The sequence below is a fragment of the Pleurodeles waltl genome, chromosome 3_1, assembly GCF_031143425.1.
Source record: "Pleurodeles waltl isolate 20211129_DDA chromosome 3_1, aPleWal1.hap1.20221129, whole genome shotgun sequence".
Taxonomy (NCBI): domain Eukaryota; kingdom Metazoa; phylum Chordata; class Amphibia; order Caudata; family Salamandridae; genus Pleurodeles; species Pleurodeles waltl.
In genome coordinates, this window is record NC_090440.1 from 1,836,395,516 (window position 1) to 1,836,411,757 (window position 16,242).

Here is a 16,242-nt window from a genome sequence, read left to right on the forward strand (position 1 = left end):
TGTTGTACGCAATTCAGTTACCTGAAGAAATTGCTGTGGTAAAATGTAGTGAATAACAGAAGAGACAGGATTACATTTCCTTGGGAAATGGATATGCGGATCAAGTCGCAAGGTTTTGCGCATTGAACTGTATATCATTCAAAGACAAGTGGGAATTAATGCCTGAAGAAGAAAATAACTGTGCAAGTTTTGCTTTGAAAATAATTGACACACTAGATGAATTGAAAACATTGAAGGAAAATGCAGACAAGGAAGAAAAAAGCTTTGAAAGCTTTGAAGTTTAAATGCGTTCAAAGACCAGATGAGATTAGGGTCTCCAAGGGGGGTCAGATGGTGCTGCCAAACAGTTTGTTGACTCAGATGGCTTGTTATTACATGGCCAAGCACATATCGGAAGAGATGCCATGGTTAGGTTGTTCAAGGTTGATTGGTTTAATCCAAAGTTCAGACAAGCAGCAGAGGCAGTATGTCATCGATGTGTCATCTGTCAGCAACTAAATGTGGGGAAAGGGACAGTGGTAAATTTGAGCCACATTGGAAGAGCAGGAGGACCATTCAGCAGAATGCAGTTAGATTTTATTGAGATGCTCGCACATGGTGGATTGAAGTACGTGCTGGTGATTGTGTGTGTGTTTAGTCATTGGATGGAAGCATACCCCACACGAAGGAATGATAGTCTCACGGTTGCAAAGCTGTTGCTCAGAGAGTTAATACCACGGTTCGGATTTCCGATCTCTTTAGAATCAGATAGGGGAACACACTTCAATAACGAAGTGATCAAATTCTTATGTGCAGCATTAAACATTGAGCAGAAGTTGCATTGCAGTTACCGCCCAGAAGCTTCAGGACTTGTAGAGCAAATGAATGGTACACTGAAACCAAGAATTGCCAAAATGTGAGCCGCAACAAATCTGAAATGGCCAGATGCATTACCTTTGGTGTTGATGTCAATGCGAAATATATCTGTCAGAAAGACAGGACTGTCACCCCATGAGATTCTCATGGGCAGAGCAATGAGGTTACCAGCAATTCCAGCAAATGCTCTTGTCAATATTACAGATGATATGGTGTTGGACTACTGCAAAGGTCTGGCTGATGTGGTTCGATCTTTCTCTCAGCAGGTGCAGGCTGTGACCCTGCCACCCATCCATGACCCAGGTCACAATTTGAGAGCTGGAGATTGGGTCGTCATCAAAAAGCATGTTCGAAAGACTTGCCTAGAGCCGCGTTGGAAAGGTCCATACCAGGTGGTGCTGACAACTACGACAGCTGTGAAGATTGCAGGACTGCCGAATTGGATACATGCAAGCCACACAAAGAGAGTGGTGAGTCCGCAAGAGCATGAAGAGGTGTTGTTGAGAGCACCAACAAGTGGCTGCACCTGAACTGGAACAAGAGCAAGTTGAACCTGAAATTGACCCAGAGCTGGTGGAAGACGGGTCAATCACCCCAGTAAGAGACGAAAGTGCAGAAATACAGGAGGGTGAGCGAACGTCTAACTCAACAGATGCAGCAGGAGAACCGAGCACAGGAAGAGTTCTCCCAGAAGCAGACGGTACTGAAGCAGAAGCAGAGCAGGTGCCAGATCAAGAGGGGGAAAGAGTTGAGACGGATCAAAGCCTAAGTGGTCCGACTCCTCCTGAACCCGTTGCAGGTCCATCAAGAGAAAACACCATAGAGAGACGAAAAGAGAAGAGTCCAATCTTGAAGAGAATACTGACACAGGGATCAAGGAAAGGAGACAATTGGCCTGAATCACAAATTGGAAAGAAGAAAGAATTGATCATAAATGAGCCAATAGAGGAAGAAGTAGATGCTACAAGAAAAGACGAACTAAGTGAAGGAGAATCAGGTGGAGAACGAAGGTTGAAAAGAAAGAGAGTAGCAAGTCGAAGATACGCAGGTTCTGAGGGGGCATATGCAGCAACAAGTGAATGGCAAAACAAGTTCATGTCCTTTTGCTTTGACAGAGAAGTTCCGAATCAGTAGTTTGATGCAACCTTAAGGGAATCAATAGACTGAGTTGTTGAGCTAATCTGAAGAAAATCTAAAAAGAGACTGTGGAAATAAAACCGGAAAAGACATTGATAACCTGATATGACATTTGAAAATCTGGATGTGACAAGCTGCTAACCGATTTTTGACAAAGGAGAAAAGGGTTCCTTTGTGTAAAATTGAACTGTGAGAAAAGAAGCATTTTTTTTTTTTTTTTTTGATTTTTCCTGTTGCACTTTAACTAAGAGCTATTTCTACTTTCTAATTCTTAACAGATCATGGCCGAATTAAATAATTGCGTTAAAAATATTAGATATTGCAGATATTTGAATGTTGGAGTGGCAATTATGTGTGGAATAATGTTTATAATAATGATTGTGGGTATGTCTATTCATGAGATGAAAGAAGCTGCTATTGCTGCTGTTCTTGACTACATTGACAGCTTTAGAGAGGTTCAAGCTAGATGAAAAATATTTGCATGACTATACTAATGCTTAAGGAGAGCTTTATTCTAATGTATTCTATCAGTTGTTGAGTGAATATGTGGAGGTAATGGATGCAAGGAATTGTCTTGTGTGTACACAAATTCCTTCCTCTGTGGAAGAAGGGGTTACGTACCACAGCTTACCTCTAACGTATGGCATAAGTTGTAGTTTGCTACTAACCAGATTCTATAATCAAGAGTATATTCAGTATTTTTATTTAAATCACAACGTAGGGTTTTCTTTTGTATCCATTTTTAGATATTTGAGTAAAGTAGCTAAGGAACATGATTATAGTATTAGTTAGGGGATTCTTTGAACCAACAATAACATTTGGAACTGTTTATGCACACCGTAACAACCTAAATTGTTTATTAACCCCATTAGAGAAAAGCTTCATAGGGCATACTGATGACAGAAGGAAGGCATTGAAGGAGAAGTTAGAGAAAGGAGTGGAGAAAAGGACTTATAAGAATGATTATGCTTACACTGCTATTAAAACACAAGGAAAATGAGCTTTAGATGCATTACATGTAGGGAAACTTTGTATATATAGGTCAAAATCACGCACTGACACTTTATTTGTGGTAGCGAGTGAATGTAGGCATGTGTTTTTGTTTCAGAGTAAATGGACTTTTATGCTGAATGGTCAGGACCCTGTGATTCCTGGGATCTAATATATTTGTGGACTTAATGCTTATTACCGTCTTCCTAGAGGATGGTATGGGATACTTATATAGTTATATAGTTATAGGATGCTATTTAGGGATAGTTTTCGCTAAGATTTATCAGATAGATGATTTAAAGAAAATTCCAAAAGTGACTGAATTACATCATGAGCGACAGAGGAGGGAAACCTCTTCTGCAATTGTGGGAGATATTTTTGGTGCAATAATTCCTTCTGTAGGGGTTATTCTGAATGCAATCAAGATACGAAAAGTGTCTAATATTGTGGATAACCTGCTGACAAACTTTACGGGGCAATACTAATAAATACTGAATTGGCTGCGGATAGAGCTATGACGCTTCAAAATAGGCTTGCTTTAGACATAATTTTAGCGAAAGACGGCGGAGTCTGTAAAATGAATAATGCTAGGCACTGTTGTTCCTACATTCCAGAGAATGATAAGGAGATAAGAGAGTTACTTACCAACTTAACTAATTCAAGCAAAGATTTGAAGGAACCAGGGGTTTGGGAGAAAGTTGGAAATGGATTTGCCTCTGTGGGAAATTGGTTTAGTCAAATTTGGAATGGGGTAATATGGAAAATTGTCCAGGGAATATTAATTGTGATTGTTTCCATATTAGGATTATGGGGTACATGCAAATTATGGCAAAGGATAAAATTAAGGAAATCTAAGAATGATCAGAGGAGGGAAGAACCACCTCGGAGACAAATTTATAGGGAAAACTGAAGAAGAAGGCAAAATACATATGGGACAAATTTGTAAAGTGTTGACAAGAAAGGTGTGATGACACATTTAGTCATCAGTGGAGGGACTGATGGAGCAGATATGTTCATTAGGACATTTCTAATGACTTATGTGTGTGTTTACTAATGAGAAAAATGCATAGAGAAATTAATTGGAGAAAAATAATGTACACTTTAAAAATGTGCCCTCTGGGAGTGATCACCGTATGTACTAAAAGAACTAAAAGATGCAAAATAATGAAAAACATATGAGAAAAATGCACTAATATGTCATAACAAAATGTATAACCTTTGTTTTATATTAATTCATATTCTTAAATTAGCCGGACAAAGGGCCTGGTTTCACTGGGCCTCGCTTGCTCTGAACATGGAGAATTTGAATGCCTTGCAAAGGACTGGTAACTGGAGACGGAGACCTTGAACCGCTCAGAGTTCAGGCCGCTTAGCTAGAACATTCTGCAAATGAACCAACGGACAGGAGATGATGAAGACCATTTGATACAATTATGTGTAGTGTAGGCTAAATGTACTTTCTCAGGACTTGAACAATAGAGGCACTGACTGAAGAATCGTATGCAACAATTTTGTTACCTGAAGAGCCGGATGATGTTCTCATTGCAAGAAGAACCAATCAGTTTTATGAGACACAAGACATATGTAAACTCAAAGATTTTATAAACAAAAACCATAGGTTAGAGTCATAACTTCCGATAGACTGACCTATTAGCAATTAGAGTGATGGTCTGGGAGACCCTAATAAAAAGTCATGACAAAGGGTGAGGATTCAGAACTGCGAGGAGAAAGTTGATGACGTCAGGAGACGCTGTCTGAGGTGCTGATATTGGGCTCATACTCTGTGAGCCCGATCTGTAGCTGACTATTGATGACCTGAAGACGAAGACTGACTTGTTGCTGATCCATCCTGGATAGGTAGCTATGAAATGTGACTGATGATTTTGTGCCTTTTCTTCTAGGTACCAACTGCACTGTTTTACAGAGATTCACTCTTAGGTAGATTTTCAAAATTAATGGTTTTCCCTAAATTGTTTTCGCATGAAGACCCCCATGCTAATGCTAATCTTGGTTAGGTAGGCTGTTAAGGGTGACGTGGACAGTTACAAATGACTGACAAACTTTATTGCTGAATTACATTGTTAATGCTGATATCCATAGCTTATGGTGTTGTTTTGTTGCATATGTTTTCTTCAAGAGATAATGGCCCTCATTACAACTTTGACGGGCGGCGGAGGCCGCCCGCCAAAGTTGCGCCGCAGGAATACCGCACCGCGGTCTGAAGACCGCGGCCGGCATTCCAAGTTTTGCCCTGGGCTGGCGGGCGCCCGCCGAAAGGCCGCCCGCCAGCCCAGGGGAAAACGACCTTCCCACCATGAAGCCGGCTCGTAATCGAGCCGGCGGAGTGGGAAGGTGCGACGGGTGCTACTGCACCCGTCGCGTATTTCACTGTCTGCTATGCAGACAGTGAAATACAAGCGGGCCCTCTTACGGGGGCCCCTGCAGTGCCCATGCCATTGGCATGGGCACTGCAGGGGCCCCCAGGGGCCCTGCGACTCCCCCTCCCGCCATCCGGTTCCCGGCGGGAGAACCGCCAGGAACTGGATGGCGGGAGGGGGAGTCGGAATCCCCAAGCCGGCGCAGCAAGCTGCGCCGGCTTGGAGGATTCCTTGGGGGCAGCGGGAAACCGGCGGGAGACCGCCGGTTTCCCTTCTCTGACCGCGGCTAAGCCGCCGCGGTCAGAATGCCCCGCGGGGCACCGCCGGCCTGTCGGCGGTGCCACCGCGTCCCTGGCGGTTACAAACCGCCAGGGTCGTAATGAGGGCCAATGTCTCTTAACTGATGAATTATTAAAGAGTTGATTTGAATAACTTTGAACTAACAGATGACTTAGAATTGTAAGCAATAGGGAATAAAATGTGTTAACCCTTTCCAAGAGTTTACTTACTAAGGACCGGGCGCGCTAGCACGTCCGACCTAAATGGCCCTCATGTGCTAACTTAAATAGTTTAATCCTTAAGTCTTCAGGAGGAACAAACCTGTCAACTCTCAAAATAATGTTGTCAGCAGTCAATGATAGCTCCTCCAACACCTTCACAAAGGGGCAGACTCGAACATTGGGAGCACTTTCTCTCCTCCCTCCTTCCTTGATCAACTTAATTACACCATTCATGGCCATATCATTTTCCATACTCTCACACCACTTCTCTTGGGAAATTGCGCCTTGAGAGCACTCCATCACATCCTCAATACTTGCCACTGCTCCTTCCTCCTCACATTCTTGCACACCCTCCTTATCAACCCTTTGCCAGTCTTGCGGTAGTCGAGACAGACAATCACTCTAATATTACACCAACCTTGAATATATTCTACCTCAAACTGATACTCCTGCAAACGAGCCGCCAACCTGGCCAATCTTGCCAAAACTTTGCCCACACCTCCTGGTAGCAATATCCTGAACAAAGGTTTATGATCTGTGCAAAGAATGACCTTATGCCCCCACACGCAGGTTCTAAAATACTCAATCGCTCAAGTCGCAGCCAAGGTTTCTCTTTCAATGACAGAATAATTTTGTTCTGTTATAGTCAAAGATCTGGAAGCAAATGCCACAGTTCTTTCCTCGGTACCACACATCTGTGACAACACTGCCCCCAAACCAATAGCACTTGCATCAACAGTAATGATAGTTTTAGCATTAACATCGAACGGCACCAACACTTGCGCACTTCACATCTCCTCCTTAATGTTCTGAAATGCAGTATTTTGTTCCACACCCCACAGAAATTTCTGTCCCTTACGCAACAATGTCCCCGCCGGTTTTCCCCTGGCCTGAGGAATCCTCCATGGTGGCGCTGCAGGCAGCGCCGCCATGGGGATTCCAACCCCCTTACCGCCAGCCTGGTTCTGGCGGTTTTGACCGCCAGAACCTGGCTGGCGGTAACGGGTGTCGTGGGGCCCCTGGGGGCCCCTGCAGTGCCCATGCCAATGGCATGGGCACTGCAGGGGCCCCCTAACAGGGCCCCACCAAGATTTTCAGTGTCTGCATAGCAGACACTGAAAATCGCGACGGGTGCAACTGCACCCGTCGCACCCTTTCCACTCCGCCGGCTCCATTCGGAGCCGGCATCCTCGTGGAAGGGGTTTCCCGCTGGGCGGGCGGGCGGCCTTCTGGCGGTCGCCCGCCCGCCCAGCGGGAAACTCAGAATTACTGCGGCGGTCTTTTGACCGCGCAGCGGTATTCTGACGGCGGGACTTTGGCGGGTGGCCTCCGCCGCCCGCCAAAGTCAGAATGACCCCCAAAATCTAAGACTTCCATCTGATTTTCCCGTAACCACCACTGTGGAACTCCAACTTGATGTTTCTATTGGCTCAATAACGCCCTCCTGTACCATATGACAGATCATCTTACACACTTCTTGACGAGCCAAAATTGGTACCTGCCTCAATTTATGTTGAATTGGAATTGCATTCTTTTTTACCACAATCTTATGTACATAAACTTTGAGTTCTCCTAAAGTATCCTTATAAACCTCCTTATATTCATCTATAATTTCATCAACACTGCCCACCAACAAAACATGTTCACAAGCTTGTGGATCGATCTTAATATTGAGGTCATACTGATGATACCACCCCAAAATCGGTGGACCACTGTTAGTTACATACACCTTCCCATCAACCTGCCCCTTCCCGAACTCAATTTTGGCCACCATATATCCCAAAATGTTGATTTTTTTTCTCCCTGGTATCCCCCCGGACTAATGTCCTTAGGCAAAAGTCTAACACCTGGCCACTCCTGTGAAAATAATTTCTTAGGTAGAATAGTATATAGTGACCCGAATTGATCATCACCCCTTGCCTCTTATCACAAAGTTCGCTGTAGGCCTAGGAGGCTTACTATCATGCGACACTCCATTACCTCCTATTGACAAAACTGTGTCAAATCCTTCACCAATTACAGAGTTGTCACTCGCCACTCCATCACTCACCACTCCTACACTGTACGTGGGCATCGTCTTACACACACGTGCAAAATGGCCATTCTTCCCACATTTCATACATTCCTTACCTATTGCAAAGCAAGTCTTAGACTTGAATTATGGAATTTGCTCCCACATCTCGTACAACGCTTATACCCACTTTTCCCACCATTACTGGTCTTGCTCATGAATTACGTGTCGAATTTGCAGCCGCTAACACCTCATTATCCTCATTCCCTACTTTGTTTACAGAATTCACATCAATGTTATCAGCATCTACTTTTTCCTTCTTCTCCATTTCTCTCATACAATACTCAGACTATTCAACCACTTTTACTATTTCTATAGCATCCCGCAAGGTAGGATTTTTTTGCCGCCCACAATCTCTCCTGCGTTTTTTTACTTCAACATTGTACAATTCATTGGTCCTGAATTAACTCATCAGTCATTGTCCCAAATTGACACCTAGTAGACAATTCCCTCAATCTAGAAACAAAATCGTCAATACTTTCCCCCATCCCTTGTGGTTGCGTATAAAATTTGTGCCTTATCATAACAATATTAAACTCCTTTGCAAAACGCTTTTCCAGTCTCTTCAATGCTTCTGTGAAAACATCCTTCGGTTGTGGACCATATTGCTGCGTTATGGGATGGAAGTATTTAAATATCCGCTGTCCTTCCTGGCCCAATGTACCTAGTAAAATAGCTTTTTTCCTCACAGGTCTCCAGTTTTGTCCATCCAGTGCCACCAAGTAGTTTTCAAAAATGTCCACCCACTCCTCCCAAGGGATACATGGAGTCCCTGGTTCTGTCAAAAATGGAGGTTGAGGTATTATACCCTGACTGTTAGCGCTCATAACCACAGTGGAACTAACAACATGTCACGAGAATAATACCAAACAAGATTACACACAAAAAACACACACAAAAAAATAAAGTTGCTTAGTGTTGATGAACTGTACTTTTTTTTCTTTACAACTTCACTGTGTTCCTTCAATTGCTTCCTGACAATTAATGGTCTGAATTCCTTTTTTTTTTCTCGACCCTGTCCCTTCACTGTTTCCTGATTCCTCCACTTTTCAAGCAATCCGTTTAAATGCAGCACTCCATTAAAATTTGCTTCCGCTCGGCACTCCCTTCAACTCCTTACAGGGTTGCTTGCCTGGAGAAACATCTCCTAGCAACTAGTTCCTCAAGTGGTGAGTGCGTGCCCCGGAACTGTTTCAGTGTATACCTGGAAACGCAGGTCGCGCTCACCAAGTAACTTCCTCAACTGCGCGAGGTGGAGCGTGTGCCACACGTACCCAAGTAAGTGCCATGGGTAATTAACTTTCACCGAACCTCTGATAAATATCGCCGCCGCGGAAAGCATACCTCACGGTGTGTTCTTTACACCGAAATAGGTTGCTTTGGGTTCGTTCGTCGTGGTCTCTCCTCGCGTGTGTCTGTTCCTCGTCTGTACCCTCCTTTCCAGATCGCTAGCTCCACTCGCTCATCGCCACAAATTTGTTGTGATCGGATACCAAGCACAGGTCAAAGGCAGTTCCACTCTGGTTTATTTGGTAATCAATAAACACCGACACATTACAAGGAAACGCACCAGTGTCTGGCTCCTCAGCTTTCCCTTCTAACCGCCTCCCATAGAATCCCCAGAGCATTCACGTAATGGAACTGTTACCACAAGGAATGTGCTGACAATTCCATCTGCACGTGGATACAACACTCACCCTCCTCTGGAAAGTATTCTGAGAGAGTCATCAGGCCCAGTGTCCCATAGCCTCAAGCTTGCCTCAGCCATGAGGGGATGTGGAGTCATGACCACCGGACCTTTACTGCCATCCATTGCTGCTTCAAATAAGGGGGGACTGGCAGGCAGCAAACCAGCTCTGCAGATTAACCGGCAACCACAGGCCAAGCCTCAAGGAGGGCTGGGTCACTTTCATCCTCCACATGGTGTGAGGCCTTCTTCTCTCGATCAGGGGTCAATCGAGGGCCAGAAACCTACAAGGAGGATTCAGTCAGGGTCCTTTAAATGGGAGGGGCCCTCTGGGAATTTCTAACCCCAACCGGTGCTTCCCTGGGTCCCTCATTCACCACAGAAGACCTAGGGGGTTATTCTAACTTTGGAGGAGGTGTTAATCCATCCCAAAAGTGACGGAAAAGTGACGGATTTACCACCAGCCGTATTACGAGTCCATTATATCCTATGGAACTCGTAATACGGCTGGTGGTATATCCGTCACTTTACCGTCACTTTTGGGACGGATTAACACTCCTCCAAAGTTAGAATAACCCCCCTAGTGTCGCCGCTGAAGCCCTGGGGATTAACACTACTGTGCAGGCTGGATGCCACCATCCTAGATCTCGGCTGCGTGGTTGGCCCAGCCCAGAAGTCGTCAGTAGCGCCCGCTGTCAACTGGTGGCCAAAATACAAGTCAGACGGCTGATACAGGGGTAGTCCAAGGAGCTCTCCAATACTCCATCATGGGCAGGACCCCTGTTTCCTACAAGATCTACACATACTTGTGCAGTAATTATTCAGTATTTTTTTATTATTGAGCTCAGTTTATCCATCGCCTTGGTCCTAATAATGACCCCTCACTAAGAAACAGGTCAAAACGTCACTGACAACCACCGGACTGTAGAGGCTTCCATTTAATTACCTCTATGTTCACAAATGTCTTTGTTCCTTCTTGGACTTTGAGTTTCTCAGTATCATAGATTGTGCATATTATTGTGTTCTTGCGGCTGTTTCCTTGATTTTATTGTGTCACTTTTTTGTGCCACTTGCACAAATTCTTGCACACTTATTTCACTGGTTTTAATGTATGTTTATGCTGCATATAAATATATTTGATCTGAGAATTTTCTATCTCAAGTTGATCTTTTGCTCATATCATTTTTGTTGATTTGTGGCAGCATACAATACACTCTTATTTTTAGGCCCAACTCCAAGGAGGTGGTCTCCGGGGCCGTAAAAGATCTACAGACCTCTACATTTACCTTTGGCCTGGCCCTGGGGAGGTGGCGGTGCCCTGGGTCCATATCAAAATATTAATTAAAACAGGCCCCAGGATCTGGCCCACCCGGGGGCCGATCTGTAAACAAGCGCCGGATGCTGCGCTTGGTTTTTTTCCCCCAGGATCCGCAGATCCCCTGCGATTTTTCACAGGATTTTATTTTATTTTATTAAATGCATTTAGGCCCTGGTGGTGGGATATTCCTACCATGACCCCTTCTCTTTTTTAATCTCTTTTTGGGACTCAGCTGAGTTAGATTCATAAAATGGCTAATTGCAAAAATGGTTAGTTCAGCTAGCTTTTTGACAAATTTGGTGTAGTTCCATCAAGCAGTTTGAGATGTAGTTGTGTCTAAACTCCCTATTGGAAATTGCATGGAGAAAATGCGTTTTGGGATCCCCCTTTTTTCTTGGCCTCCGCTTGACGAATCACCCCAACATTTTCAACACAGCAGAAGATATGTCAAGTAACGCCACAATTACTGGCAAAACAAAAGACGCTTTTCTATTGGAAACTAGGTCTAACTATAACTACCTACTACTAGAAATATAATATATATATATATAAATATATATATATATATATATATATATATATATATATATATATATATATATATATAATATATACACACATATAGTAGACAGATATGATCACACTCCAAAGTGTTCTATTAAAACATTGCCGAAATTACAGGCAAATGCAGTCCGTTGTCAAATCAATAAGAGTGTTACCCCAGTTTACAATCAGTCCTTGTAATTAGCAGGCAGGTGGACACCCTATTTATCACTGAAAAGTGAGAAAGTATTTGAAATTGGTGTGAATGTACACAGGCTTTGTGCAGTTACTCATAGTGAAGGGGCCAATGGGTAAAGTGGGCTGACCCGTTTGCCCACGCTTTATGCTGTGGTAGGCGGTAACAAATGTGAATTCAACAGACCAGTGGATGAAGCCTACCGACAAAAGCCCCATTATGCATGTATATTATGTATGGGTTTTTTAAAAACAATACTCTAAAGCTGTCTCAAATGCCAGCTACTACGTGACCAGTGTAATCCGGATCGTAATGAACAACAATACAGATATACTCACCCCTGAGCAAGAGCTAAGTGACCCTAAAAATCGTAATTCTGTTGTAGTTTCTACCCGTCAGAGCACATCTGCGGAGCTGGTAACAACACCAACGGAGGCGGCACTCTCTGCCCTCGTCAAAGACAGTTGGCAAAATTGCTCTCAAAGATCTGCTTACACTGTGCTCCCAAATGGTTGTACCGCGATGCACACATCTTCAGGAAACCATGGAGACCACATGCTTGCAAGTCAATGCCTGTGCTGCCGCTTCCTGGGTTGCCGAGCAACCGCTGTATCGAAAACTCTATTTCCGTACGTGAGCGTGGACGTTCACAGATAGGTGAAGGGGCGGGGACTAGATTGCATCCGTTTCCTGTTAGACAGAAGGGTGTTACGGACCTCTCACGTGACTCCTGAAAGAAGCCCTCTGTCTACGGACTGCTTTGATCTGAAAGATTAACGTAACCTGATATCCAGTCTAAACGGATATTTGCTACCAGTGCCACACAGCGACAAAGTAAATAACAAAAATCTAGGAAACCAACTGGCTACCGTGGAAAGTATACCCTAATTATTACATTTTTGAAGTTACACGTGTGTGTACAGTATCGCTTGGAAAATGAAATAACTAAACCCGTCTAACGATATAACATGAAACGTAACTTGTAAGACGTTTGAGTCCAAACAAAGTGCAACCGTGATGGCTTGCTTGCCCAATAACGTTCGTTCTTTCGTTTCATCGCCGTATTTACTTTGACTCTTTTTTTTTTTTTTTTTTTTTTTTTTTGCTTTCCCAAACCGCTATGGCCGCTGGCGCTATTCTCTTACATTACTTCAAGTGTTCCAACCAATCCAGCACGAAAGGCAATAGCACGGCTGTATATGATTGGCCGGGCAGTTGCGGCATGAGCTAGTGGAACAAGACGAGCTGAAGAATATATGGTCTGTGACTGTTAGTTCAGTGGGAAGCGAGAGGCTGGCATTAAGTCAGAAAGCTGGAGACTCCAGAGAAAGGAGAAAGTATCTTGTGCAATGCGGAGGAGGAGGTGTGATCGATCAAGCGACTGGCTTAAAGTGCAGGCCATTTAGCTACTTATTCTGACAAGATCAGCGGACTTGGTTAGAGTTACTCTGCAGGTAAAACAAACATTTTGTTTTAATCAGCATGTTTGTACACAAATAAATGTTGCCTATGTATTCTAAAGTGGTATCAAAGTAACTAAAAAAAGTTAGTGACCTTTATATTTTCCAGTTGTTAAACTACAATGGGCTTTTGTTGGATTTTTTTTCCCTGAAAGCACAGCTAGTATTATGTACGTATGTTTTTGTTATCTCTTTATCGCGACATCATCCAAAAGGCACAAGACGCTGTACCGGCTCAAAGACCAGGATAACTGACTTTTATTGGGGCGGATACCAGGCATTTCACCCTACCAGTCATCACATTCACAGTGATCCCATGCATATATTCTGCTCTGTATCACCACTATATTAAATACATTTATATGCCACATTCTGTTCTTAACTGCCAGTTTTGTTTATGCTTATGTGTAGCATTTCTATGTTTGCATGTCTCGTGCTATACTGCCACACAGTGTACTGTTTTAGCACTACTTAGGAAACAATATTTCAAGGCATCATTCAGTTTTTATCAATACGTTGACTTCCGCACATTAATCTGGGATTGGTAACGGAGCATTCAGTACTTGGGTTACCCAATCCTTCGCATGCCTTGACTTCTGATTTTAGAGGTTCAGCAATAATCTCCCCTTACCAAGTTCGGATTCATTTGCATGTAGACACATGGCCATCATTTTTCACTCGTTCGCCCTCTGGTGCTTGGCAGTCTAATTGGTGTTGCACAAGACCGACGCCAATAAACCAGTCAGTTCTGCAATTTATATTCAAGTTTATTCTCAAAGAAAGTACATTCAGTGCCGGCAATTTTTCCTATCCTGAACTGTGCAATGTCGAAAACAAAGAGTAATTAATCTGAAGAGAGAATACACCACCTTGTTCTATTTTTCTACAGGTCTAAAACACCCAAAGAACTAGAAGCAGTGTTTCCTGTAAGAAACATAGACAGTACTTCTGCATTGAAATTTTACAACTTGAAACCAATTTCAAACATGTGGCAATAAAATGTCACTTGAATGTCTTTTCGTGGTAACCATTTTGTCTGTGTGCAGTGCGGATCCACTTTAAAATTGCCTTGCCATAATTTGCTTTAGTTGTAATACCATGTCTTGACTAATGTGGATTATCTGCCCACACTAACACTCCCCTCTAACATGTAATTCACTAGGAATTAAGCCTTTGTCGCCTAACTCATTCTAACGAAAGCAAAATCTGCGATTGCCTTTGAGCAGTCTAATTATAGCTCAGCTTACATGAGACCCTTAATAACATTTTTGCATTCTTTCAAGTAAAAGCACATGCTTTCCTTTGTCACTTTTCAGACAGTTGAAGTTCTCAGATTTGTACAAACGCAATGAGCAGAGAAATGAACACAAATGATTAGTTTCTTTAAGTGTGGATTGACATTATGCGTGAAATTACTGCATCTGTTTTGACATAGTAAATAGAGGTACGCCCCTAGATCCATGAGGTATATGAACTGCCTAAGACTAGTTCTGGGATGCAACCAAAAATTGTCATTTGAGATGTTATCAGTGATGTCATAAATGATGCCATAGAACATGTCATAAGTGATGTAAAATCATTGGTCATAAGCTAAAAGTATACTTAACTCTGCTCATTATAACTGGTGAATATCAGTTTATTTTTAGTTCAAAACATTAATGTTGTCACTGACATTCACCTAGCTAAAACATCACTTTAGCCTTTGTTTTTTTTCACTGAATTTTTATGGTTTTTTTTTTACCAAAAAGTATCTTTTTTTTAATTACTTTAACCTTTGTTTTTTCAGTGAATGCATGTGTATTGTGGTGGTAATGATTATGATTGTGTTACGAGAGCTATTGCGCTAGAACACCGAGGACTCAAAAGGTGCTGTAGTGTTGCTTCTTTAGATTTATTTTAGGTGTACAAAATAGTAGTGCTTTCTTTCACCGCGTATGTTAGTCCGAGTGAACCTTTTTTACAGGTTTTCTTGCATTAGAATTATGCTTGAAAACCTTTTGTTATCTGTTCTTATTGTCATTTTTTTGACAAATTGTATAGAGTTACCTGTTGTCATTGGTTTCATTCTTTGGATAGAGCTGTACCCTATTAAGCATCTTATAATGAAACCAAAAAGTCACTGCATGGAGGTATTACATGAAAACTTTTCCATTTGTGTTTTGTAGAAACAAGCTGAGGATGAAAGTCATCATCCTAGGTGCTGGCTACGGTACAAGACTTCTGAAAGATCTGCAGAATGGAGGCGATGAATTCAAGCACTTGGTTGGGATCCCCAAGCCCTTGCTTCCCATTGGACACCTTCCCCTCATTTCACACTGGATGGCTGCCTTTCAAAGAAGCAGCATTTGTGACATTTACCTAGTTGTGGGTTTCTCTCGTCTAATTTCTTCCTTTGATCTCTTGGTTAATGAAGTGGTGCTGTGTTGTCGTCTAGTGGTTGGGGTGCTGTTTTTAGGTCGAGCCTAGGCAGTACCCATGCACCGTCTCTCGACATGCTGTACTCTGCTTCTGTGGGCTTTCATCATGCCCATCACTTTCACTCATTCCTTGGTCTGCCTTTCAAAATTCCTTTGGTATGTTAGGTAAATGCTTTAGGTTTGTCCTGCCTTGGAGACTGACCCTGTTACATGGATTATTTCACAATCAGCCATATACCTTAGTGTGGGCGCAATACTTTTTTCTTTTGCCTCTCTGCTTCGCTCTCGTGGTGGTATGTTGTTTCGTCCTCTGGCCTTTTGCTGTTTCTTTGCGAAGTCTGCACCTGACAAAGGCTGCAAGCTAGTGGGTTCGGGGGGTAGGTCTTTTTTATTTATTTGTGGTGTGTGTTTTTTTGCAGTTTCATATAGTGCAAACTCGACCAGAAGATTGGAGTGCTTTACATGAGCACCGGTTACATTTGCAGCCCCAATCCTTAATTCTTCCCAAATTTAGCAATTGAAAAATATACAAACTGGCGTCTTTTAAAAAGAAAATCCACAAGGGAAACCCTCAACGTGTCTGTCCTCGGCACAGCGGGAGAGCCGATAATACAATATTCACTGCTCTCGGGGAAATTCGCCTCATGATGCTTTGCTGGGCATTCCTTTTACAACATATTTTTGCCCATA

At 43.0% G+C, this 16,242-nt stretch overlaps 2 protein-coding genes across 4 annotated transcripts in view; one reads left to right on the top strand and one right to left on the bottom strand.

The window, feature by feature from the left end:
• ANKAR (ankyrin and armadillo repeat containing) overlaps positions 1–12,258 on the bottom strand; it is a 723,226-nt gene extending 710,968 nt beyond the window's left edge. The window contains exon 1 of the mRNA XM_069225913.1: positions 12,014–12,258. The gene's annotated coding sequence lies outside the window, so the exon portion shown is untranslated. The remainder of the gene's footprint in view (positions 1–12,013) is intronic.
• Positions 12,259–12,361: 103 nt separating this feature from the next.
• LOC138285661 (uncharacterized) overlaps positions 12,362–16,242 on the top strand; it is a 222,604-nt gene continuing 218,723 nt past the window's right edge. The window contains exons 1-2 of one of the 3 annotated variants that reach the window (XM_069225910.1): positions 12,362–13,129; positions 15,301–15,499. In XM_069225910.1, coding sequence (XP_069082011.1) covers positions 15,314–15,499 — 186 coding nt within the window. In that variant the 5' untranslated portion in view covers positions 12,362–13,129; positions 15,301–15,313. The remainder of the gene's footprint in view (positions 13,130–15,300; positions 15,500–16,242) is intronic. The other 2 variants (XM_069225909.1, XM_069225911.1) reach the window with 2 other exon arrangements.